The 27,568-nt window shown below is 48.5% G+C and overlaps 1 protein-coding gene and 1 pseudogene across 8 annotated transcripts in view; one reads left to right on the top strand and one right to left on the bottom strand.

Moving 5' to 3' along the window:
• The window catches only part of LOC136379840 (kalirin), a 635,535-nt gene that overhangs the window by 141,773 nt on the left and 466,194 nt on the right, over positions 1-27,568 (bottom strand). For all 8 annotated transcript variants that reach the window (XR_010746806.1, XM_066347435.1, XM_066347437.1 and 5 more), the window contains exons 20-25: positions 23,646-23,761; positions 23,041-23,163; positions 12,688-12,870; positions 11,363-11,481; positions 7,865-7,931; positions 7,195-7,304 (exon numbers count right to left, since the gene is read on the bottom strand). Coding sequence is in view for 7 of the 8 variants with exons in the window: in XM_066347435.1 (XP_066203532.1) it covers positions 7,195-7,304; positions 7,865-7,931; positions 11,363-11,481; positions 12,688-12,870; positions 23,041-23,163; positions 23,646-23,761 (718 nt within the window). In the remaining variant the exon portion in view is untranslated. The remainder of the gene's footprint in view (positions 1-7,194; positions 7,305-7,864; positions 7,932-11,362; positions 11,482-12,687; positions 12,871-23,040; positions 23,164-23,645; positions 23,762-27,568) is intronic.
• On the top strand, positions 20,930-21,029 carry LOC136380171 (U2 spliceosomal RNA; annotated as a pseudogene).

Here is a 27,568-nt window from a genome sequence, read left to right as displayed (position 1 = left end):
CCAGGACGGCTGGTTTTCATACAGGGGGGCAGCTACTAAACCAATGGAGAGTCATGTGCGCTCCAGGGAAGGTGTGGGATTACTCGGGGAAGCGCTTCGGCACAGTTGATCACCCAGGCTGAGCCATGAGAACCACCCGCGCTGCCCCTTCAGTGCACACCGGGACCGTCAGCAGGGGTTAGAGATAGAGTCGGGGGAAAGGTGCTCAGGGCTGACTCCTGCTAGCCATATTCCCCAGCCTCGGCCTCCAACCTCAAGCAGCAGTTTATCTTGCTGTACTGCTATCTGTTGAGTAAGTTTTTACTAATATTTTCTAATTTTGTTGAACTTATGTGATCAGATGAATCAAGAAATATTTGTACAGATAGATAACAAGTTTAACGTTAAAATAAAATATAGAAATTAACCTTGCATTTAATGTTATACATACACTAATGTGCTGTTTGGCATGTAGGCATGGGTGCTCAGCAGTTAGTGCATACAACTAATATTAACATCACTTTGACACATCCAAGTATATATATGTTTAGACTTTGTCTTGTCTTAAGTACTCCCCAAAACCTATAACCAGCACCAATGTTGACAGCATACTGAAAAATCAAACAGCCAAATCACAGCTATACTTTTATCCAGCCTTTCTGATGGGTTGCGTAAGGCCTGCAGAAATCCCTTGTGCTGGCTTAGGGCCCATGAAAAATCACAACAGGTCTTCCCTTTCCTCCTATCTTGACATTTGGATATTAAGAAGCTGACAGTGTGATGTAACAGGGAGCTAGAAAGACCTGAATCCTTGGCTGTGCTACTAATTGGTTTGGGAAACACACAAACCTTTATAAGCTCCAGTTTCTATAAAACAAGGGAGTAGAAAAGAACTAGGTTATCTTTAAAGTTTTCCCTGGCTTTTATGTTTTGTTATTCTATGATTTTCTGTAAACGGGTAAAACTAATACCAAAGGCATCTGGAGGGGAGGAGAAGCACAGAACACATGGAATATGCACATTTGAAGCAGGGGGTGTGTGGGGAGGGGCGGGAGAGGCAGGGGGCGCGGAGGCGGCAGCGCAACCCCGCAGTCCGGCTGTGGGCTGCAGTCCCTCATCTCAGCACCTGGGGGAACCAGCTCCTCGCCCTGGGGCTGCAGACTGACCCACTGTGTTTCAAGGGGTTGTCAAGTCAATACTGGGTGTAAATTAGCATTAAAATAAAAGGAGAATGAAGGAAAGGGGGAGAAGGAAATAGTGGGGGGAGAAAATAACGGAACCTAACCTAAAATATCAGCGTGCATCACCCATACTTAGGGTGTTATTTTGAAAAACTTAATTCCCTTTCATATATAATATATCAGGGCATAACATATAATCTTTTTCTTTGGTTCATGTCAGTAATGTTTGAAAAACACTTTGCTGATTCTCCTGCCTGCAATAGGATGGCAGCCCCAGGGAGAGTTGGTATCTCTCCCTCCCTTCCCCCTAACACACCTTGCCTCCACAATCAACCAAACTTTCCCCTCCCTCCCTCCCTCCCTCCCTCCCTCCCCTCCGTCCTCTCCCTCCTTCTGTCCATCTATCTGTTTATCTATCTCCCCCACCCATTACTGCCTCCCTCTACCTCTTCTCTTCCCCATCTCTCCTTTCCCCTTGTTATCTACCTGTTTCTCTCTCTCTCACTTCTCCTTATCTAGGTACTTAACCCCACTTTCCCACTCACTCTGTCTCTCTCCCCTCTTCCTTTTTCTGATGCCCTCCCCGTTTCTGATTCTCATTAATTACCTCCAGCTCTCCTCTCCTCTGCCTCAATCTCACAGACACACAGTGACAAGACACAGTCTAGCTGGGGGTGCAAGGGGACCCAGGGCAGGGACTCACTCAGAGGCCTCCTCTGGCCTCTCCCAGCCTCCTGCTTCCCCACTCTCCTCCCTGGGGGGCCTTTATTCAGACGTTCCTCCCTTCCTGAGGGAGCCATCTCTGGCTGTAGTATCTTTTTGTTTAAATTCCATCTTAAATGCCAATGCCCTCTCCTCTGTGAAGCCTTTCCTATTAGTCTAACTAAGGCTATTTTTTGCTCCTTTGAACCACACTTGTGCTCCCTCACCCTCCCCATAGGTGCCTACTTCCAGGCACTCAGAGGGAAGAGGGCTCTGCGTTTGACCCCTCACCGGGTACCAGCTGCACCTTCGAATTAGCACAGGGCCGGTCCAAGAAGGGCCCGGGAAGAGGGCAAAAATCGGGTCTGGTCTTTCCCACCACTTCCTTCACCTTGTCTTCACCCCCTGCCGCACCCTCTGCTCCTGGCTGACCCTGGCCGTCTGCTGCCCTAGTAGGCCCCCCCTGGCTTGGCCAGTACTCCCAGCCCAGCACCACACAGCTCTGGCCTTGCTCGCCCAGCCACAGGCGTGTGCCCACAGGCTGGGAGTGCCAGGCCTGGGGGGAGGGAGTGTGCAGGAGCAATATTTAGCCCTGGTAGCGGGTCCCTCACTTGCTTTTCCAAGTCTTGCTAAAAACTGACTTATTTCAGATAATGAATGAAAGGGTGCAGGACATGGATGACATATGTATGGAAGACATGAGCTGAAGTGCTCCTCAAATGTGGGATCCACATGGAAGCTGGTTAGGTATGAATCCAGCCAACCAGATTTGGCAGGCCCAGTGGTGGCCTATGGAGTGGGGGACAGGAAGAGAGCAGTGACCTGGGAAACCAAATACCTGGAAACTATGTCTAATCTTTATTTATTTATCTATTTATTTATTTTTAAATGAAAAGAGGCGAGATAGAAAGACAGACTACCACATACACTCTGACTGGGATCCACCTGGCAACCCCATCTGGGGCTGATGCTTGGACCAACTGAACTATCATCAGCACCTGGGGCCGACACTCTAACAAATTAAGCCACTGGTGGTGGGAGGGGAGGAGAGAAAGAAGGGAGAGAGGGAGGAGGGGAGAGGAGATGGTTGCTTCTCCTGTGTGGCCTGACTGGGAATCAAACCTGGGATATCTGCACACTGGGCTGACGCTCTATCCACTTAGCTAACCAGCCAGGGCAATGCCTAGTCTTTAAGGGGGTGTGTCATACACGGCTCTTCGCTGGGTCTCCATATCTTTATCTGTGAATGAAGATGGTTATCCTTGACAGTAAGGAAGACCCTCTGAGCTTGAGAGCAAAGCTTTTATAAAAATGTTATTGCCAGATTCACATATACAACAATATCTCCTGGAAAAGGAGAAAGTAAAGTTCAGTTTTAACTGAAGATGATGAATAGTTTAAATAAATAGCTGCCACTGCCAAAGCCAAAAATCTATTAAAAAGTAGCAAACAAAATAAATGATTTTCCTGAATTACAAGTTGTAGGTTAGTCAAAGTGGGGAGACTGCGTTAACACAACCATAACTGCTTGGGGGATCTATTTATGGAGTGCACTGTCAAATCAGAGAGCTCCTGAAATGCTTAGCAATACACAAGAGAACCCAGTCTAGTTCTTGTGTATGTAAGATTCATGACTTTTATACTTAGTTCTGTAGAAAAGAGTTGTAGGGTAAAAAACAAAGAGTCATTCCATGTGAACCTCTGGTTTGTGTTAAAACCACTACTTGTAGGTGTTAAATTCTACATATTGAATTGTTCTTCTTTAGAGAAATTCTGGTGCTTGGGAATTTCTTCATTGACAGACAAAGGTCCTTGAGAAAGATAGACACACTAACACACATGTACACACACACAACTAATCTTGGTTGTCATTTTTCAAAGTGACACCATTTAAAACGATCAATACCATAACACCCTTGGTTGAGGTACTAATTTCCTAGTGACTCAGCTAACTGGTTATCTGGGCAATGTCATGCCCTCTCCACCTCTCCATCTCCTGGTCTTTCTCCTCCCTCCCTTCCTGCTCTGGAGTATAGGCAGGTACCCTGAGCTATGCACTAGAAATGAGAGGAGTATGTTTCTCTGTCAGATAGCACTTAATTGTAACTTTGAAAAGATGCAAACAAGTGGAGTTTAAAAAGAACCCTTGGAAATTTTCAGGTAAAAAAGTGACCACTTTAGAAAATGATTCCTGAAGAGCAAATACATGTTTGAAACATTGTATGGTACTCCCATTAAGAAGCTCCCAGAAAAACTCCTTCATTCAGATATTCAATTATTTTGCTGGTCTAGAAGGTTGTGGTGGTGATGGGGAAAAAATCATACCTCATAGTTTTCTCTGTCTTGAAACTTTCACAAACAAAAGACTGAATTATGACTTGACATTAGCCATAAACCTTCAAACTGTACTTCTATTTTTGGCCCATCTGTCGATCCATCCATCCAACAAATATTTACTTAAAGTTCCCTGTACACCAGGTATTGGGGTCATGGGCCCCGATGGAGTTCACAGTTCCTGAATTTTCTAAGTTGGCTTAACTGCTATTTTGTCTCTATGTATTAGAGATTGTAGAAGTGTTAAGCTTTCTCCATTAATCAAAATCTGCATGGCATAAGTAGAGAGCACCCATTAGGAAAAAAGCCTTAGCTCTCCAGGTCCTGTAGGAAATTAATACACAGCTTAATTTTCTTGTATGTTTCTTTAAATTTTGGATAATACATTTGTTTTGGGGGCTAGTTTTCCAAATGCACTAGAGATTTACTTGCTTTTTTATGAAGAATATACTATTGATTCAGGTTATTACTAACATAAATTTTTATGCTTCCCTGTAGGGCTGTGGCTGAGCCAAGCTCTACAATGGGATATAGAATCGCTTGCATGGATACTGAATACTTTGACCAGTCTGATTTTTTGGGTTCTTTTGCTGATTTTTCTTGCAGTTTTTCCTCTTTCCTTTCAGGTTTTACTTTATGCTACTGGTGTCAAACTGCATGCTCAAGTTCTTGATTCTTATTTGCCGCTTCTAAATTGCTTGAGCTTCGAAACAATCTAAGAGGTGAGATGGCTTTTAGAGAGGTTGGAGAGGTGATTCTATGCAAAGGGAAGAACTTGGTTTCTGTGACAGCTCTTTAGGTTACTCAGAGGCTGGATTTTATTTTCTTCTTGTTTCTTTGTAGTGTTACAAATAGGAAACATTTGCTTGGTAGCTGTGTTCTTGATAATTGAATTTATTCCTCTACAGTATGCAGCATTCTATCTAGTTTAACTTGACTTTTTAAAAGGGTGTCTTAGGCTAAGCTATATTTTGTAACTGGTAAGTAGACTTTTAGCTAGTAAATAAAGGCAACCAAATTGCTCACCATGGTTTAGTAGAGCGACACTGTGAAAACAGGTAAGAGGCATGGCTGTGTTAGATATTTTGTTACAACTGAACAGTTTTGAAATAAATATCCTTTCCCTTTATACACTGATTTAGCAAAAGCAGGGCTCACAAGAAGCGCCCATTGTGATCTCTAGATTTCTGAACTTTGATACTTAGTTCAGTAAACATAATAGGAAAGTGAGAGTTGTTAACTAAATCCCAGAGATCATAAATCAGAAAAGTAACACGACTTCCTGGAACAATCTCACCTCTTCTCAGATGTCCTGAGGGAGCTCAGATGACAGAATTTGGAATCCATGGTCAAAAATGGCTTTACTGGGGTCTTATTAAATAGGCATGAGGAGAGACTATTTCTATGTCTGAAGATTTACAAACAAACAATGTGGAGAGTGTTAAAATTTGTGATAAAAAAAAAAAGGACTGGGAACTTTTAATAAGTTCTCCAGAAAGTCAGATTTTTTTCCCCATAGAGCAGCGGTTCTCAACCTGTGGGTCACGACCCCGGCGGGGTCGCGACCCACAGGTTGAGAACCGCTGCCCTAGAGCTTACTGTTTACATAATCTGACAAGGTTCACATGTCATGACAGTTACATATTTTATGTTCTCTTTAAACTAATGCCATTTGACCACATAACAGGGGATTAAGCATCAGGAGCTGACAAGAGAGAGCGGCTCTCTACCCCTTCTTTAGATCTTTTAGAACTCAGGGTCCTCTCACCGTCAACGCTTGCCTGCCAGTCATTCTCGGCAAGGGCCATATTGAGGCCTCATTTTCTAGAGCTGGGCTGTTTAATATAGTAGCCACCTGCCATGTAAATTTACCCAAATAAAGGTCAAAATTCAATTCTCAGTAGTACTAGTCACATTCCAAGTTCAACAGCCACAAGGGTCTAGGGGTTATTGCATCAGATAGCAAAGACACGGGCATTGCCACCGCTGCAGAAAGCTCTGCTGGGCAGCGCTGGGCACCCTGGGGTCCTGCGTCTGGGCGCCGTGGCCTTGCACTCATAGCCTCCTCAGGAGCTCAAGGGGCTGGGGGGCTTTATATCCAGAATAAGTACCTAACTCAGTGAAAGCCTTGGCTGGTCTGACTTTAGGGCTTCCTCTGAACTGTGGCTTATAGCATTGGGACTCTACCTCTTATCCCTTTTCTGGGACAGGGGGCTGAGCACACTCTAGGGCTTTATACCTTCATACTCCTCGTGTCTTGAGGTTCTCTACTGGTATTTTGGAAACTGAGTTATTTACATTAGTTGGTTACATAACTAATTAATCCATGTTCTTATTTTTGTTATTGTTTTAACAATAAAACATGCTGTTTAGTATGTTGTGGAAAAGATACTTGAATCAAGTTGGCAGCTGGACAACATGAGTTGTGAGGTTTTAGGGCTTGATGATTCTACTTACTTCAACAAAATAGAGAGGGTCAATTCATGCTCTCCCCTATAGGCTCAAGAGATGTGTTCCATTAGGTATTTTGATGATCTGTCTCTTCTACGTCATTGTTTTGGGTGAGATGATAGGTAGTTGGGAGGATATATTTAAATTGAACAGAAACATCAACAGAATTTGAAACCTAAGGTCCACAAGGTAGAATGGTAAGCATCAGATGAATTCTAACATCAGGATTCTCCGCAATTTTAATGAGGAAAAGCTACTTTTATTTCCTCAAAGCCTGGTTATCACTCTGATTTGATACAAAGATGTTGCCAGTCAGGTCTCCAGGAGAACATTGCTGAGGACTTCACTCTCCACTAGGAATTGTGGACTATTGTGGAGAAACGTGGGTGAGTGAGAAAGAAGTCTGACAGCCACTGACTTAGAAAATTAACCAGATAACAGTGAACTAGGCAAGATTTTCCAAGCAGCTCTGGGCACCTGTTGGGAGCCCTGTTGCTGGGTACATAGGGCCCTATGTGTGCTCCGCTGAAACCCTCCACCAACCTACTTGTTGTGAAAATCGTAGATCTCCTGGATGTTGCCGAAGATGATATGCTCTTTATTAAGGATGCCCGGGGGGATCTCCTCCACACCGCTGGTCATTTCCCACAGGTAGGTCTGTAAGACAACAGCAGTGGCATCACTGGCAAGAACGCACGAAATCACTGGAATACAGAAGGAATTAATAGGCTTTCAAAGTTGTGGTGTTCGGCTCCGACTGGCAACGTGTGCGCAGGGTGAAAAGTGAGATGGTAAATGAGCAGGACAGGAAGAAAGAAAACCTGATCCGTTACCATGGAAACACATCCTGCCCTTTAGCAAGAGCATAAACTCCACTCTATTCTTATTTGTTAAGTGTGTGCATGTCCAAGTGTGTGTCGAGGGGATGATGCAGGTTTTCACACTCAAGTTCACAAACTGTGTCATGGTTATTTTGAACTCAGAGGGTCTTATATACTTTTTTGCTGGATCTAGCTCAAGTCTGAGAAAAGTTTCTTTTCCAAAGAACTTTAAACTCCCATGCAATCACTGCTGTCTCCAGTAGAAAGGTTTCCTCTGCTGGCTTTTTGTTCGTTAAGCTCAGGAGACAAAGAGCACCGAGCTCCCCGCAAGGACGTGACCCTGACAAGGAGGTCATTTTGCTACTCTAGCTGCTAATCGATGGCGGCAAGACTTACCTCTAAGCACTCATGTAAGTCCCTCACATACGCCTTCTCTGTCTGGAGCAGTTCAGCCATGATGAATCTAGGAGGAAATACATGGCCTTTTAGCTGGTTAGAGAGAGAAGCCTCCGCTGCCCTCAAACTTCACTTCTCCACCCCCGTGCCTTTATGACCTTATTGAACGCCCTATTTCTACTTTATCAAAACATCTCTTTCTTTTTCAAAACACCCTGCCTCCGAGTATTACCTCTGAGTCCCTCGCACTCCCATCATTTGCTCTGTAGCCCTCTGGCACGCCTGTGCTCAGCGAGGGCCACATTGTCTCTCCCTTCCCCAGCCCAGGTCTGCTGTCTTGGATTCTGTGCTGACACGTGTGTGTTCTCAGCTGCACGTGTGCTTGCGTGTGCACATGGGCATGCAGCACCCTTTACGGTCATTCCCGCCAACTCGACAGCTTCAGCCTCAGCTTCCTACTTTTCTCTTACGGCTCCCAGCATGGCGGTTCTGTTAGTAGAGTTGTAGACTCACACCAAAACAATTCTCACTACTGTAGGTGAAGCCAGGTTCAAAGCTAAAAATAACCAATACTAAGCCGCCACCGCCGCTGAGGCTAGGGGATTAGGCACACGTTTCATCTGTAGGAGCCAAATGTATCTGTGGGCCATTCAGTCTCTGAGACAGCCACGCAGACCCGCTGCTGTGTGTGAAAGGAGCCACAGACAGAAGTGTGCCCGTGCCCCGTAAAAACCTCATGGACCCCAAGGAATTCCATTTAATTTTCACGACACTAATATACTATTCTTCTTTTCATATTTTTCAATCCTTTAAAAACATAAAAAAGAATCTTTAGCTTACAGACTATATAAACCAGGTGGTTATTATCCAGCGTCACCCCAATAAGTTTAACTTAAAAATAAAAACAGGTGGGACCCGGGTTAGATTCCGGCCAGGGCACACAGGAGAAGCACCCATTTGCTTCTCCACCCCTCCGCCACGCCTTCCTCTCTGTCTCTCTCTTCCCCTCCCGCAGCCAAGGCTCCATTGGAGCAAAGATGGCCCAGGTGCTGGGGATGGCTCCTTGGCCTCTGCCTCAGGCGCTAGAGTGGCTCTGGTCGCAACATGGCGACGCCCAGGATGGGCAGAGCATCGCCCCCTGGTGGGCGTGCCGGGTGGATCCCGGTCGGGCGCATGCGGGAGTCTGACTGTCTCTCCCTGTTTCTAGCTTCAGAAAAATGCAAAAAAATAAAAAAAAAAAAAAAAAAATAAAAACAGGTGGTGGGGCACACTGCTGGTGGGCTACACTTTTCTGACCTTTGCTGCAGATTAGCCTGTGCCCGCCAACGCTCTGTAATGGGCCGCGTTTACAGCCCAGGCGGGTGGGCACGAAGCGGGCGTCTGTGATCACAAGCACAACACACGTGGACAATGTTCAGTGACCGCTCTTCAGTCTCCTGAAGTCCCACAGAGTCCCAGAGAGAGAAGCTTGTGCTGCCCGTCTGCGAGGGGAGGGCTCCCCGAGAGCACAGCGTGCCCATCTGTGAGGGGAGGGCTCCCTGGGAGCACAGCGTGCCCGTCTGCGAGGGGAGGGCTCCCCGGGAGCACAGCGTGCCCGTCTGCGAGGGGAGGGCTCCCCGAGAGCACAGCGTGCCCGTCTGCGAGGGGAGGGCTCCCCGGGAGCACAGCGTGCCCGTCTGCGAGGGGAGGGCTCTCTGAGAGCACAGCGAGCCCCCGCAGCTGCTAAGCTTATAATGGCTGCATGGCCTGGCTGCACTGTTGTGTTCCAACTTAATTTTCTTCTTTCGCCTATTTTTATTAGAAATGGTGCTTCTCACCTGGCATGTGATACACAATAACATAATAATTTAGCACAAAGCATGTATTTATGTTTATTTTAGACTTTACATGTTAGTTTTTCATGGTAGGATTTCCAGGTGTTTGATCACATGAACATTCTGAGAAAGAGTGCCCCCAAAGGGTCCCCTGTTGGATATTTCACAAGAAATATTAAGACAAGCAGCAACTTTCTCTGGACCTTGATTGTGGTGGGATTTTCCTTAAAGCAATACATTGCCTGAGCTGTGGCCTTGCTATTAAAATTATAGTATTGATTTTTAAAAATTCCCCTTTGCAGGACTGAATTAGCTAGTGTTTTACTATCCCACTCTATTGGAAAAGTGGAAAGTGTATCAGTTTTGAAGTCAGACAAACAGGAATTGAATTATGACTCTGTCATTGACTAGAGGGAGCACTTGCTGCTCCAAGCCTCAGACTCCTTACTTAAAAAACAGCTGATCACACAGGACTGCTGCAAGGATTCAACAAGGTTGAGTAAACAAAGTTTCTAGTATATTGGGGGTGCTTAGTAGATAAGCAGAGAAAGGAGGTCAGAGAACTATAATCTTGAAGTGCTTGAAAAAGTCATCTTTGCTTTTACTGCATCAGGTTTCCAGCATTCCTCCACCTTGTTCTTCCTTTTTCTCCACCTGCATCCTGTAGTTTTGTGTGTTTCTTCATAATTTAGTTCCACTACCCTCTGCTCCACTTGGTTTTATTTTCAATACATCCTTGACCATCGTCTGGCTATTCAGTGCCCTAGAGAGAGCCAGCAGCAAGATGTGGCCTCATTCTCCTCCCTGTTATGGGTTGAGTTGTGTCCCCACCAAAATTTCATGTGTTGAAGACCCAACTTTCAGTCCCTCAGAATGTGACCTTATTTAGAAGTCGTCACCGCAGACCTAATTAGTTAAGGTGAGGTTATATTGGAATAGGATGGGCTCCTATTCCAAAATGGAATGGAATGGTGCCCTTAAAACAGGGGGAAACCTGAACACACGCATGTATTCAGGGAAGACGCCATGTGAACATGACGATGGCCATCTATAGGGCAAGGAGAAGTGCCTGGAACAGCGCCTTCCCTCTTAGCCCTTAGAAGGAATCAAGCCTATTAGCACCTTGACCTCAGACTTCAGCCTCTGGAGCTGTGAGATAACACATTTCTCACAAATTGGGTGGTGTTTGTCTAACTTTGTTACAACTTCCCAGACAAACTAATATACTCCCCAGGTGAAAACAAGCTGACTCAGCAGACCAGCCTTAGTTTCTTCAGCTCTAAGGGACCTGTGGTCTTGCTTCATTTTTGTAAAATCAACTGCTTAGGGCTCCTTACTCTTAGGAAACACTATTTTCTCCCAGCATTACCCAGAAGGAATCTGTCCATATAGTCTTCAGAAAGCCCTCGAAAGGTCTCTCCATATATGTAACTGTGCAACACCAAAATAAAGAAAGCAGAGTAATCAGGCATTGCTTTGTGAGGTTGACGTGATCCACTGTTTCCACCATCCAAAGCCTTATGGTTCTTAGTGTGCAATGCAGGTGGAAGCATCATGCAGGTCCATTCCAACTTCTGTAGGTGGTCATGAGCACACCTCAAGCTGTCAAAAGGGACAGGTGACAAAGAACACCAAGCACAGTTATGAGAAGCCTGCTAGTTCATGGGGACCCCCCAACACATACTCTTTCTTCCGGGCAGACTTCCGCTTCTCTTCATTGACTTCGTGGTTGGCGTCCCGCAGCTTGACCTCACGATCTGAAAGGCTTGCTGGGATGATGTCCAGCTCCAGGTCCTTGTTATCCTGCACACAGAGAGCACAGAGGTCACCTCGGAGATGCTGTGGGAAAGCAGCCAAGCAGAACTGGGGAGGGTGGTAGAGGAAAAACACAGAGAAAGAATGGAGAAGGATGAGAAGATGGGGAAGCCCACAGACTGCCACCCACAAGCACTCTTCTTTATGTGATCGTTTTTGTTTCCATATAAAAAAGATATCAAATGTTCAGGGCTAACATTCATTGCAAGAGAAGACAGTGAATATATTTGATAATTAGTGTCATATTTCCCCAAGGACTTTGATCTGATTAAATCTAAACACACAAACAAAAGACACTTAATTAGTCCAAGATTATTACCTGTTAAAATATATGTGAAACACATAAAGACATAAGGAAACTTTCATTTGTCAAGGGAAAATAATAAAAGCAAATATTTTTATTTAAACAAACAACTTCCCTTGGAAATAGAAAATAATTATTGAATTAACCTGATTGCCCACCCCTGCTTATTTCAACCCATTTGGTATTTATAGAAGATGGAAACCTCTAGAAAAAATCTTATAGGTTAGACATTAATTCTCCCAATTCTAGCGGTTTGACCACTTTCTCCTCTAGTCTGTTCTGCTTCAGAGCATGAGCCTATTTAAAGACTTAAGAATTAGAAACCCTAAGACAGAATTGCTAGCCTGTGTTCAGCTCTTAATTCACAGATCACTGACCGCTACTATAAAGGGATTAGAAGTCAGTCTCCCCTTGCTTTATGGCAAACAATATCTCTTTTTGGTTGAAATGTCAAATAGCCTTTGCACAAATTGTGTCCCTTATTCTTGAAAGAGTACTATTATACATATTGGAGACTCTAATCATTCACTGATTAGCATAATTGGGTAGAATATCGTACTGATGAAGCCAAGATAAAGGGTTCAGTCCTCAAAGTCAGTGGTTGACTGTACACACAGTACAACTCTGTTCTGTAGCCACAGGCCCCAACTCTCGTCAACCCGTTTTGCCATATATGTGTGTATATATATCACTAATCATGTGAGACTGGAGGCCAACAGTTAGGTGGCTCAGTAGGACCATCCCCCCACTAGAACACTGCACAAGGCACGTGCTCTTGGGGCCAACTGCTCGGAGGGACTGCTCTGAACCCCTGCTGCCTTCCGCAGCGATGGCAGCAGTTCTGAGGGAGCTGAGAGAGGAGCTGTCCCAGCAGGCAGCCCCGTACCCACCTCGGTGTTGACCCCGAGGGCTTTCTCCAGGGAGTACTGGTACTTTCCCATCCTCAAGGAGAAGTCTCGGTAGTGCTTGTCCACCGTGGTCACCCATTTCCTGATCTCTGTGGCATGGATGTGGCCTTTCTCCACGAAGCTGTCGGCCAGCTGAATCAGAAGCTTCACCTTCTCCTTCGTTTGCTGCCCCGAAAGACGGCTTTATGTTACCATCTTACCTTCACCCTCCTGGCCCTCACCCCGCCCCCTCCTTCCTCACGGCAGCCAGACACCACACAGAGAGACGGCCGGCTTTCTGTCCCAGCTCTGTCACGTCCTAGCTGGGAGGTCTTGAGCAAGTTAATTAAACCCTTTGTGCCTCAGTTCCTTCATCTGCAAAATGGGAACCATAATAGCACCCACAGCATGAAGTTGCTGGGGCTCCACACGAGGTGCTGATGCAGAACGCTTAGAAGGGTGCCTGAGACACGGCGCTCACAGGAAGGACTCAGTAAGCAATCCATGTTAGTCGTTATAATTATTGATATGACTCTCTTACATTAATATAGTACTTGATCAGTTTACAGAGTATGTTAAAGTCACATCTGAGACTCATCTGAGTCGTAAAGCATCCCTAGGAGGTAGGTGGAGGGAGGTGGTATGTGTGGATCTCTTTGAAACCACACACACACACACACACACACACACACACACACACACACACACAAAACAAACAAACACCGAGACTGAGGCTGGGAGGCTAAGGGCTTGTCCAGGTTCATACTGCCCGAGTGGGAGAGCCTGTCTGCCATTGTTCCACAGTTGCTGGTTCTCTCCCTTCACCGAACTGGCCTGAAGCAGGCTTTCTAAGCACCAGGCAGGGCGGTACATGCCAGGATCTAAAATCCAACGAGCAGATTTAAGAGTAACTCTATCCCTTTCACCACCAGGCACTGCCTTTATTTTCCACAAAGAAAGAAAAGAGAATTCAAGAAACTGGTATACATTACAGGGCTAAGTAAGGTGCAGCTCTGATGTGTATTGGATTAATTTCATTTCTAGTAAGAGTTTGCTCAACACCTACTCTGTCCACACTACTGTGCAGAGGCTCTGGGGAGAGGCTGGGGCGGGGGGGCGGGGGGTCCACACTGCTGTGCAGAGGGCTCTGGGGAGAGGCTGGTGCGGGGGGGGGGGGTCCACACTGCTGTGCAGAGGGCTCTGGGGAGAGGCTGGTGCGGGGGGGGGGGTCCACACTGCTGTGCAGAGGGCTCTGGGGAGAGGCTGGGGGGGGTAAACAAAGGGAGAAATAAGATCGTTTGCCTCAGCCTGTATCGCTAGAGGGGACAAGATTTCAGAGAGAGGTTAAATAACTCAGGGCATTATGTAATTGAACGTCAAAATGCGAATTATGTAGAGTTAACACTGCAGAAATGTTAAAACAGGGGAAAATAAAGGTGGGCTGGCCTGGGCAAAGACGCTGTAAAGCCAGGAGCCAGGATTCGGACAGTCGGTAAAGAAACAAAGGAGCCAAAAGCAGATGGGCTGTCATCTTTAATTCTAGCTTGCACCCGGCGGGCAAGTAAAAATACACACTGGGCTCCAAGACCCAGTCACACTCAGTGCTCACAAAGCCACTGACTTATCCAAGTTTCCTAGAATCAAAGGTTTCTAGCTCACCAGCCTTATTCTCCTCAGTTCCCCATCTCCTTCCTTATCCCAGATACAAACTCTACACAAACTGGCATCTCACTCAGCATTCCACCATCTTGGCTGCTTCTCCTGGCCTCCTCCACGTGGCCTTTCTCTGCTCTCCTCTGCTCTCTCATGCTAATCTCAGGAACCAAGAGCAACAAACTCCCGCTCCATTCCCATTTTATAGTGTAGAAATCCAAGCCCTTAATCCAATATACATAATAGGGAAGTCTCTAATACAAAGTCTCTTCTCTGAGGCATGATAGGATTGTACCACCTCGCAGCAAAAAGGGTGGGACAGGCTTAATCCCAAAACCAAGCCTCAGGCTACAATTCTCAACACAATTAGTATCACCTGGGCAACGGCCTCTTTAACAAAGTGAGCTTAATACATTTTATCTGCCCAACAGACGCTCTTCCGGGGGGCACTCAATGCCAGGTGAGACACGGAAATGGGAGGGATGCTCAAACAGGTGAACACCTGCTCATCTTCTATCTCAAGTTTGGGTTTTGAAACTCTACAATCGATCAGGGAAGCCTAACAGATTCAAAGGAAAAAGGAAAGAATATGTAAAGAATGCTTTGAGAAGTAAGATCTTTTCGACTGGAAGAATGTAGGGTCCAAGGTTTGGATAGTGCTAGCAGGCAGACGGCTGAGGGAAGCAAGCCGACCATCACTGGAGGGAGAGTCCAGAAGACAGAAGAGCCCTGCCAGGCTCATCGCAGCCTCTCCCACGCACTGACCACCCCCCCCAAGAAGTGCCAGAGAGGTAAGCAGAGAGGACCTGGCCTGGCCCATGGCCAGAGAGGTAAGCAGAGAGGACCTGGCCTGCCCCATGGCCAGGGAGACTGAGGCTTGAGCTTTCCAGCAACTTACTCAACACATCTAAGTCTTTCCTATCTCCGGACAGTGGGCTGGCACCCAGGGCTGGGAGACAGGGGCTGGAAGAGCTTTGGTGTGAAAAGAAAGTGGGTGTGAGGACAGGAGAAACGTCTCCTTAGGTGGCTAATAGTAGCACTGGGAATTGGTTAAGATACCTGGTATCCTAAGGATTTCTATCTTATTGCATTTAGGGTTTTTTTTCCTTCTGAAAACAATTTCTTTTTAGCCTTGTTATTTACTTAAAACAGAGATTAATTTTTGGAGCTATAATCAAGAAATCTACCTTTGCATAAGGTCTTGGAATACATACTTATTCTCTGCTCTTGGTAAGGAAACATCAACATGAGATGGGGTTTTATAGAAGGCTGGTGGCAGAGAAAGGAAATTTTATCCTGAAATATCAAATCTGTGATTCAGAGTCAACAAAAAGAATGGCTTGTGACTAATGGTATTCCAGGTATGTGTGGAATCTGGGAAAGAGTAAATAGACAATAAAATGAGCAGTACAGACAAGCTCTCCTCCCGTGTGACCTCACCTACATCTGTGACTGTCTCCACCGCTCTGTAGGGCCACTAGCCTGCAGCCATGTTGAGCCTCACATGCCCCTCCCGCCGTGCCGAGTGGCTCCCACTTCTCCCTGCTTTTACCCCAATAGCTGTTCTTCATCTCCTCTCCTCCCCACAATCTGAGGGGGCGATGCCCTTCCCAGTGCGCCTCTCGTGCGCCTCTGGCAGCACATGTATGCCTGTCCTTCAGCACGCTTCACACTGCAGCATTCATGTGCCTCCTTCCTTAGACCATGAACTCCTGAAAGAGGAGTGTTATATCTTATTCATTTATTATCTCCAATGTCTAGAAAATAGTAGGCACACCACAACTGTTGACTAAATGTATTGAGCAAATGGACTGAGTAAATCTTGTGTATACAGGTGTGAAAAGCTAGACCAGTAAGAGTTGAGGACTTACACTGGGGAGCATTAGATGATGAATCTGGCCCATGAACTGGACACCAGCCATGCCCACGGCCCCTACTAAGAGGAGTCTGACATGAATTTTTATACACGGGTGACTCCAGTGGCACCAGTGTGGCCTGCCACAGACCTGGCCTCAGCTGATGAGGTCAGAGGTAAAAATTTGTCCCGCAAGGGCAGCCCATCAGATGCTGCCAGTCACTTCTGAGGCATCCTGTCCGAAAAGCTCCGTCTAATCAGGGACAGTACAGTTAGTTAGTACTGTCCCTGATTGAGTTAGTTTCCCTGGGAATAGGAGCAGAGACAGGGAACTGGGGAGCCAGCTGCAGCGCACAAGTGAAAACACACACAGCGGAGAGGAGACGTGGAGGGAAGCTGAATGGTGCTAATATACCCCTGATGCCCTGTGATTTGATGACATATCTGCCAAAACTGCCCTTAGTCTTGGGTAACACTGTAGTTTTCCTCTCGAGAGATGAGACCACGCCCCAATTCTTGTTTTTCCTATAAGGCTGAGTCATTCTGTGTTTCCTGGGCTCCTGGAGGTCCAGCAACATAGTTTCTAGCTTCTTTACTTTCACATATAGGCATACAATATCTCTTCCCCTTCATAACGTGAGCTGGTTTGAAACTCAAATCTTACACGGACTGGTCAAGTGAGGGGCAGGTGGTAGAGGCTCCCGAATGTTAGGTTCAGAACTGTGCACATGATCTTGTGGACAAAGGGGACATGTACACAGGGACATGTCCAGTGCTGGGAGACAGGAGCTGGAAGAGCTTCAGAGGACTATAATTCACTTGCGCCCAGGAATTTGAAACTGACATCTCACTTATTGCACTTCATGTGTCCCCTGTATGTCCTGCCATTTCCATTTTGAATTCTATGTTGTCTGCTGGAAAAAAAAAACATTAAAAAAAAAAAAGAATGATTCGTTAGTTCTTTTTTTCTTCTCTCTTTTCCTTCCTTCCTTTGAACAGTTAATATTATACCATCTTCCCCTAATCAGTAAACCTTACACTGAATATAGGTTTTCTAAAGCCCGTCTAATTTGTCTTTCATTGCTGATATTCTTTTTATTGATTTAGAGATGCATTCTTTGTAGATATGAACCTCTTGAGCTCTTGCGTGGGTAAACAGTTCTCTTGAGCTGTATCTTCATATTCATCCTAAAGAGGAGTTTGTCATTATATATAAACAACTAACCCTCTCAAAAATATCCGCCACACATGAGCTATATTTCTCTTAAGAGTCTCAGACACAGAATGATGCCCAGATTTCAACCGAACCATTAGGTGCTACTTTTCTCAGTCTAAAGCGCCCATTGAGTCCGGCTAAGCCTCCAGACACTGTTATTATCCTTCAATTCTCTTTGTCAATAGGAATTAAGTCTCGTTTGTCTCACAGCTTCTATCACTTTCAGAGATAAAATTACCAATCTGAAAAAGTGTCTTCTCAACATCACTACTCATTAGGAAGTGCAAATCAAAACCAGAGTGAGAGAGCACTTCACACCCTCCAGGATGACTACACAAAAAAGACGGATGGTAGCAGGTGTTGGAGGGGATGTGGAGAAGTCTGAACTCTTACTCGGTGCTGGAGGGATGTAAAATCATGCAGCCACTTTGGAAAGTAGTTTGGCAGATCTTCAAAAAGGTAAACATAGAGTCGCCATATGACCCAGTCATTCCACTCCCAGGTATATATCTAAGAGAACTGAAAACATGTGTTCACACCAAAACCTGTACACAGATGTTCACAGCAAACATTATTTTAGTAGCCAAAAAGTGGAAACAACCCAAATGCCCATCCACTGACAAATAGATAAACAAAGCATGGTATTTCCACATAATGGAATTGTATTTATTCATAAAAGGAATGAAGTACTGGCCCTGGTCGGTTGGCTCAGTGGTAGTGTCGGCCGGGCATGTGGAAGTCCCAGGTCCGATTCTTGGCCAGGGCACACAGGAGAGACGCCCATCTGCTTCTCCACCCCTCCCCCTCTCCTTCCTCTCTGTCTCTCTCTTCTCCTCCTGCAGCCAAGGCTCCATTGGAGCAAAGTTGTCCCGGGCACTGAGGATGGCTCTATGGCCTCTGCCTCAGGTGCTAGAATGGCTCCGGTTGCAGTAGAGAAACACCCCAAAGGGGCCCAGCATTGCACCCTGGTGGGCATGCCAGTGGATCCTGGTCGGGCGCATGCGGGAGTCTACCTCTGCCTCCCCGCTTCTAACTTCAGAAAAATACAAAAAAAAAGAAAAAAAGAAAAAAAGGAATGAAGTACTGATACACGCCACAACATGGATGAATTTTGAAAACATGCTACATGAAGAAAGCCAAACACAAAAGACTACATATCATATGATTATATTATTTTATTTATATGCAATATCCAGAACAGGCATATCCACAGAGACAGCCCAGTGGTTGCCAGGGGCTGAGGGAGGGGGAAATGGGCAGTGACTGTTAATGGGTGTGGGGTTTGTTTTTGGGGTAATGAAAATGTTCTGGAATTAGGTAGTGGCAATGATTGCCCAACCCTGTGAATATACTAAAAAGTAATAAATTGTGAAAAATTAAAAACAAAAGAATTTTTTAAAAAACCTATTGAGTTCTTGCATGGGTAAACAGTTCTCTTGAGCTATAGCTTCACATTCATTCCATAGGGGAGAGTTTGTCGTCACATGTAAACAACTAACCCTCTCAAAAATATCCACCCACATGTCAAGTAAGCTTTCCTATCACTGTGTGCCTGGACCTCTTAAGAGATTTGAAACCCACAACCGGAAAACGTCGTTCATATTCTTCTAACTGGGTTGTCTACAGCACACCACTATAAGAAAGTTTTTTCCTCTTATCCTCACGCATATTCTCTTTCTGTTATTTTTATTCTTATATCTGTGGATTGCTGTTAGAAAGTACCTTTTAGGCCCTGGCCGGTTGGCTCAGCGGTAGAGCGTCGGCCTAGCGTGCGGAGGACCCGGGTTCGATTCCCGGCCAGGGCACACAGGAGAAGCGCCCATTTGCTTCTCCACCCCTCCGCCGCGCTTTCCTCTCTGTCTCTCTCTTCCCCTCCCGCAGCCAAGGCTCCATTGGAGCAAAGATGGCCCGGGCGCTGGGGATGGCTCCTTGGCCTCTGCCTCAGGCGCTAGAGTGGCTCTGGTCGCAATATGGCGACGCCCAGGATGGGCAGAGCATCGCCCCCTGGTGGGCAGAGCGTCGCCCCTGGTGGGCGTGCCGGGTGGATCCCGGTCGGGCGCATGCGGGAGTCTGTCTGACTGTCTCTCCCCGTTTCCAGCTTCAGAAATGAAAAAAAAAAAAAAAGAAAGTACCTTTTAATATACAGTGTTTCTGCCTGACCAGGTGGTGGCACAGTGGATAGAGCATCGGACTGGGATGTGGAGGACCCAGGTTCGAGACCCCGAGGTCGCCAGCTTGAGCGCGGGCTCATCTGATTTGAGCAAAAGCTCACCAGCTTGGACCCAAGGTCGCTGGCTCGAGCAAGGGGTCACTCTGCCTGCTGAAGGCCCGTGGTCAAGGCACATATGAGAAAGCAATCAATGAACAACTAAGATGTCTCAATGAAAAACTAATGATTGATGCTTCTCATCTCTCTCCGTTCCTGTCTGTCTGTCCCTATCTATCCCTCTCTCTGACTCTCTCTCTCTGTCTCTGTAAAAAAAAGAAAAGAAAAAATACAGTGTTTCTTCTACCTGATCTGTTTCTTTAGTGCAGAGTATAAGTATAATAATTCAGTACACTCTACTGCCCTGTTCAGTCATGAGGTCCACCATGTTTACTCTGTGTGGTTTAAAAGTCACATGGTTTCCATTTCAAGTTAATTTATTAGTGACAAAGATTAAAACCAAAGATGTCTGGTTAAAAGAGTTTTTACTCTAGGAAGGGGCCTGGGGTGGGTGAGAAAGTCCCTCAGCTGGGCTTGGTATTCTGTAGTTACTCTAACACCAAAGAGTCCGACAACTTGGATGTGACAGAGGGGAGAAGGCAACCCCATTAACGGAAATAGCTGAGTTAAGAGGGAGAAACTATAGAGAGAGTCAAAGTAAAGGAATCGTATTAAATAGAGATTCTGAAGATAGGACTTGTTCAAACCTACTCAAACTTCTTTTTCCCTTATGTTCACAAATAACCTCCTTCAATGCAACAATCACAGTCAGATAAGTGAATAGAGTGGTTCTTGCCCTTAGATAACAATGCACACAGCCTCCCAGAGAACAGGAAGTCCACACCAGGTGCCTTAGGGGTTATGCTGACAAGAGTAGCCATGCGGGCCAGGCCAGATCACATCCTGGCATGCGGGCAGGACCACGGAGGAGGAGGCACTGATGAAGAAAGGTGGGCTCTTTTAAAAAGTACAAACTATTAAAAAATAAAAAATTAAAAAAAAAATAAAAAGTACAAACTATTGCCTGACCTGTGGTGGCAAAGTGGATAAAGCAGCGACCTGGAATGCTAAGGTCGCCAGTTTGAAACCCTGGGCTTGCCCGGTCAAGGCACATACGAAAAGCAACTACTACGAGTTGATGCTTCTTGCTCCTCTCCCCTTCCGTTCTCTCTCTCTCTCTCTCTCTCTCTCTCTCTCTCTCTCACACACACACACACACACACATACACACACACACACATACTCTCTCTCTCTCTCTCTCTCTCTCTCCTCTCTCTAAAATCAATAATAAAATCTTTTTAAAAACGTACAAACTATTGCTTCTCAGCCTTTTGGCTAAAATCAAGTATAGTATCTGTTCTTATTAGTTTAAAAAGTACAAACTAGAGGGAAGGAAGGATGGGTGAGGAGAGTAAAGGAGCAGGAAAGGTACAGACACAGAAAGCATGCCAGGTGTCTCTCAGAGGGTGAGGAAGTACAACCACTCAGCTGGGATTTGCAGAGAAGAGTAATGTGAGCTACCACTGGGGCGACAAGGTATCAGTCGTAGGAGTTGTTTTGTGTCAGTGAGTTGCTGACTGCAGAATCATTCAAGTTTCTGAGCGGGGCGGTGTGTGACCACAGCAGTGTTTTAAAGGTGAACAGCAATGAAGAGCAGGATGGATTAAAGCAGGGGTCCCCAAACTTTTTACACAGGGGGCCAGTTCACTGTCCCTCAGACCGTTGGAGGGCCGGACTATAAAAAAAACTTTGAAGAAATCCCTATGCACACTGCACATATCTTATTTTAAAGTAAAAAAACCAAAATGGGAACAAATACAATATTTAAAATAAAGAACAAGTAAATTTAAATCAACAAACTGACCAGTATTTCAATGGGAACTATAGGCTTGCTTTTGGCTAATGAGATGGTCAATGTGCTCCTCTCACTGACCACCAATGAAAGAGGTGCCCCTTCTGGAAGTGTGGCGGGGGCCAGATAAATGGCCTCAGGGGGCCGCATGTGGCCGCGGGCCATAGTTTGGGGACCCCTGGATTAAAGGAAGGAAAGGCCAAAAGCAGTAAACCAATTAGGCGGTAACCATGTCAGCAGAAAGGAGGAGAAAGGCAGGAAGATGGTAAAGGAAGGACGGATTTCACTAAGTGATTCTCTGCACTTCCACTTGGTTAAGGGCCGATTCTGATCCTAGGAAGTTCTGGGTGTCTTCTGGGACCCCCCGCTGTGAGTAGGAACACCAGTGGAGCTGACACTTTTCAGCTTGTTAATGGTTCATTATTGACACTATTTAGAGAGGAGCAGAGATGAGAGGTGGGTAACTCAAAAGCCATTTTCCTTTGGATTTGAAAAGGGCTCTGTGCCCTTGCTACCTTCCTAGTGCTGTTTGTTTTTCTCTGGTATTGAAATGAGTCTCTCATCCGAAGGGACAGACTCACACTGGGTGAAGAAGCCCAAAGGCTCACAGGAACACACGGGAAGGTTTCCCATTATCAAGAGTTCATAGTGGAGGATTCACTTCTGAAATGTCAGATCAGGAATGAGGCTAAGAGCCTATAACTGTCACAGCAAACTAGGGGAACACTCGCCATAGTGTCAGGGGGATCTCTGGGTAGGGTGGGCATGAATATGCTCCCCACTGACTCCAACAAAATCAGCTCTCATCCTGGTGAGGGCCTCCACCATGTGCGGAAGTGAGGCCAGGGAAGGCTCTCCATGGCAGGGAGCCCAGCGTGAGGGACGAGGACGCTACAGAGAGGGAACCCAGACGGACCAAACTGTCACTCAAACCCAAGGGTATTCAGATCACTTCCTGCCTGTGGTACCAGATGGAAGCGAGATGTCCTCCTATGGCAGCCTTCTCTGCCGCAGTGTGGACGGAAGTGTGAGGGGGCGTGGTGCGTGCGCCAGTGCACGCTTTGGCCCTGGAAACCCCAGACTGGCTTCCTGTGAGGTCTGAGGCCAGACGACAGCACAGGTGACTCTTGAACAACACGGATTTAAACTGAAAATAAACTCACTTGCTTTGAGAACCCACCCATAGCCACTGGCCCTTCCCATAAGGTGGATTTTCCAAGCCATTAAAATTTCAAGAACAGATGGCTAGGCATAGATGTTCAGATGTATGTCCCCAGGGTGCATTTCACATGCATACATCCCACTGCCTTACTTGGTCTGAAAGAGCTTAGAGAATCCAGACCTGGAGCACGAAGAGGAGGGTTTGGAAGCCCAGCGTGCAAACAGACGCTCTACTCAGCAGCTGCAGTTCTGTGGGTGTCTGGGTTTCAGAGGAGCTCGTCCCCCCGGCTCCCCCCTCGCCACTGTGGTTAAGCATGTTGTGTGAGAGGCGCTTGCTCTCCCTTCCGCAGTGTAAAACTGGTCAGCCTGGGAGGACGGGGGAGGTTTGGGGGAGGGCCTGGGGTGCTTCCTACCTTGGCAGGTACCCTGAACTCCCCGTATTCCTTCAGCAGTTCCTGAGTCTCCTCTGCCGTCTCTCCGGTGGAGGTATGTGTTGAGAGGTAATATTCACCTGTTTCTTGGATCCAGTCCAGTGCCTGTGGGGGGAAACAACCCACTCAGTCCCCCAAAAGCCAGCTGTCAGTAGGAAAACATGCCATGCTACCATGAGGTTGTGGTTTGGGGCAGCGTGATGGACCCAGGAAATGCCGGCACGATTCGATCAGTCTGTAGCCTGGAATTTGATGTTGTGAATGAGCCTTCCCCTGTTAGACTTGGAACGTCCCACCGACAAAGAGAGTGTCTTGTGCACTAGACTGACCCAGCATCATCATGAATTAGGGGTAATCTTCCTCCAGGATCTCCTCCCAAGTCCTGGTACTAAACTCTAAAGAGAGCTTGGTAAAGGCTGAGTGACTGGTAAGTGGCACCCTGCTCTGTCCTCTCTTCATCCTCATCTCCCATCTCTTCTACCTGGTCTGCCGCTATGACCCTCTTCTGGATGGCCCAAGTGTTGGTCTTCTTGGCCTCTGTATAGTCTCTAGAACCAAGGCGAAGGCGGGGAAAGCTCTGAACATACCTGCTTAGCACTGCGCTCAAACACCACGTATTGCTGGCACTGGTCTAACCGCCGCTTCTTCAAGGTCCAGAAGTGCAGGACACGGTTCTCCCTCTGTAAGAGCTCGCTCAAGATGGCTGCAGGGAGAGGAGAAGGCACTGGTCGCAGGAAGGCCCCACGCCCCCGGTGCCGGGTAACTGTGACCTTCAAGCCTCCCCCTAGGACTAATCCAGACATCGGAAGCAAGGGAGAAAAAGCATGGTCCGGAGAGAATTTCCCAGAGGGGAGCAAGATGGGGCCGTCCAGTCTAGGGGGAGAGCCTGCTGATAAGTTTCCATCAATTAATGAGGAAAGAGTATATCCCCAGGGTGACTTAAAAGTGACCCCGATTTTTTCCACAGTAAAGCTAGTCCTCGATGGTAAGAGAACACAGGAAGTGTCATTACCTAAAATAACTAACTCAGTTGGCCCTGGAGCCTACGAGGGTGAACGGACTCGACAGGAACTGCAGCCGTTCTCGAGGAGTTCTGGGATGGGGTGAGAAGGAGCGGTGGCCTAGGGCTGGGGAACCCGCACGAACACCTGAGCCGTGGGCCACACTCCGCACTGCACACGGGGCTGTGCACACCGCACTTTAACAGCAGAGCCACAATTGTAAAACTTCTAAATCGTGGGCAAAGGGAAGTGGTGTTGGAATCACGTCCACATGGAATCATATCCCTAGGGCCAAACTTCCATGTTGTTTTGGATCCAAGAGTAAGAAAGGCTGACACTGGTCTCTATTCTCTCTGATGACGTTAAGCGTGAGGCTGTGAACAGGCGTAGAACACCACAGTGGCCATGGAAGGTGTTCGTCCGTGTCATTTCCCTCCCTGCTTCTGTTGTTTCAGGGGCAACTGGCTACATGAATAGAGTTCCTAAGTGTTTTCATAGTATGCTCTATGCTTGAAGCAATCAAATTTATTTTGTATTACGTCTGCCTCCTGCTTGCTACTAACTATATTAGATACCAATAAAATACACAATGAGGATATGAAAAATTAACATGTCATTAAGCCCTCACTAGGTGGCAGGCACATATTTTCACAACACCACATGCTGTATGCACCGTTATCATCTCCATCCTACGATGAAGAAACTGAGGGTTAGCGAGCACAGGTAACTTGGCCAGGGTTATTCACACAGGAAGGCGTGGGGCTGTTTGACTTCAGATCCTAAGTCCTTAGCCACCTTGGGTTACTGGGGCTGTGACGCACAAGTCACTGTGCTCTACGGAAAGGACACAGCCTTATATTTACACTTAAAAGTTTTTGATGATTTTGTGTACTCTGAATGCTCGAGGAAGCCTGGTTCTCTAAGGACAGAATCTGTCTCTCCCTCATGAGGCCGGCAGCATTTATAGGTCCCAATTATTCACCTCTCCCTAAATCCATGCCTTTGTCATGTAACTTTTTAGTCTCTCCCCAAAGAGACAGGGTGTACTTTCTCCCCCTGACCCCAGGCTCAGCCATGTGACTTGCTTTGGCAAAGGGGTTGTTAACAGATCACATAAGCAGGGGCTTGACACGTGCAATGCACTGACCCTCCCGCTTGTCTCTGCCATCGACAACTGTAAGTTCTCCTGGGTAATGGTTGCCCCTTCCACTGAGGTCCCAGGATTAATACACGTGGGCAGACAAGAACCTAACATGCAGCGAAGGAGCTAAACCAGCCGGACTTGCAGCCCAAAGCAGAGCCGCCTTGCTGAGCCCAGCCAACATGGCCGGTCCCGGCCGACAGTCACTGAACGATAAATGCTGACAACAGCACACCACTGATTTTTGTGGTTGTTATGCGGCAATAACTGCTCCTGTACAGAACTTACAATGAGTGGCACTGCTTTGGGTCCAGGCAGCCAGTGGAAAGGAAATGGATATCGGGAAGACTGTAGGTCCCTGCTCCGGTGGGAGCTTCAACTGGGGAGATGAGGGAGAGCCTGTTTCCTAGTCTTTCTGTCCCCTAGTTAGGGCTTTGCTCATTGCAGCTCCCCCTGTGACAGCTGACAGCATCAACCCAGATCAGGCAAAAATCCTACAGGGTTTCAGGTTTCCCTTTAAAAGCTTTCCTAAGGGCAACAACCTGCCCTCCTGTTCTCTCTGGGCACCTCCACCCTAAGCACATTGAGTGCAGGTGGAGCCCGTTCCCGGCAGGCAGCGGGGCTCACCCAAGCTGCCACCTGCATTTGGAAGTCAGACCTCATGCTCTGAAATGTGCAGGAAGGGGAGGGTGACATAAGGCCAGCCACCCACAGGGTTGCTCCACCACAGACAGAAGCACCTGGAAAGGGAACCCGCTTCCCTCTCCTCTGTAGGGGACTTCGATTCCTAAAGTGAATTCTTCCCATCAGCCTCTGATCTCACCTCCTGAGCTCTCTGAGCAGGGAGGGAGGCTCTTCCTAAAGCAGGTCAGCACCTCCCACGATCCACTCCGCAGCTCTCCAACCTGCCCCCAGCCCTCACTGCAACCCGCCCCCAGCCCTCACTCCGACCCGCCCCCAGCCCTCACTGCGACAGGCCACTGCCCCTCACAGCGACCGGCCACTGCCCCTCACTGCGACCCGCCCCCGCCCCTCACTCCGACCCGCCCCCGCCCCTCACTCCCGACCCGCCCCCAGTCCCTCACTGCGACCCGCCCCCAGCCCTCACTCCGACCCGCCCCCAGCCCTCACTCCGACCCGCCCCCGCCCCTCACTCCGACCCGCCCCCAGCCCTCACTGCAACCCGCCTCCAGCCCTCACTCCGACCCGCCCCCGCCCCTCACTCCGACCCGCCCCTCACTCCGACCCGCCCCCAGCCCTCACTGCAACCCGCCTCCAGCCCTCACTCCGACCCGCCCCCAGCCCTCACTCCGACCCGCCCTCACTCCGACCCGCCCCCGCCCCTCACTCCGACCCGCCCCCGCCCCTCACTGCGACCCGCCCCCAGCCCTCACTGCGACCCGCCCCCAGCCCTCACTCCGACCCGCCCCCAGCCCTCACTGCGACCGGCCACTGCCCCTCACTGCGACCGGCCACTGCCCCTCACTGCGACCCGCCCCCGCCCCTCACTCCGACCCGCCCCCGCCCCTCACTCCCGACCCGCCCCCAGTCCCTCACTGCGACCCGCCCCCGCCCCTCACTCCGACCCGCCCCCAGCCCTCACTCCGACCCGCCCCCAGCCCTCACTCCGACCCGCCCCCGCCCCTCACTCCGACCCGCCCCCAGCCCTCACTGCAACCCGCCTCCAGCCCTCACTCCGACCCGCCCCCGCCCCTCACTCCGACCCGCCCTCACTCCGACCCGCCCCCAGCCCTCACTGCAACCCGCCTCCAGCCCTCACTCCGACCCGCCCCCAGCCCTCACTCCGACCCGCCCTCACTCCGACCCGCCCCCGCCCCTCACTGCGACCCGCCCCCGCCCCTCACTGCGACCCGCCCCCAGCCCTCACTGCGACCCGCCCCCAGCCCTCACTCCGACCCGCCCCCAGCCCTCACTGCGACCCGCCCCCAGCCCTCACTCCTACCCGCCTCCAGCCCTCACTCTGACCTGCCCCCGCCCCTCACTGCGACCCGCCCCCGCCCCTCACTGCGACCCGCCCCCAGCCCTCACTCCGACCCGCCCCCAGCCCTCACTGCGACCCGCCCCCGCCCCTCACTCCGACCCGCCCCCAGCCCTCACTCCGACCCGCCCCCAGCCCTCACTGCTACCCGCCCCCAGCCCTCACTCTGACCCGCCTCCAGCCCTCACTCTGACCCGCCCCCACCCCTCACTGCGACCCGCCCCCAGCCCTCACTCCGACCCGCCCCCAGCCCTCACTCTGACCCGCCCCCGCCCCTCACTCCGACCCGCCCCCAGCCCTCACTGCAACCCGCCTCCAGCCCTCACTCCGACCCGCCCCCAGCCCTCACTCCGACCCGCCCTCACTCCG

This window comes from Saccopteryx leptura, chromosome 8, assembly GCF_036850995.1.
Source record: "Saccopteryx leptura isolate mSacLep1 chromosome 8, mSacLep1_pri_phased_curated, whole genome shotgun sequence".
Classification (NCBI taxonomy): domain Eukaryota; kingdom Metazoa; phylum Chordata; class Mammalia; order Chiroptera; family Emballonuridae; genus Saccopteryx; species Saccopteryx leptura.
This window is presented reverse-complemented; position numbering and strand designations above follow the sequence as displayed.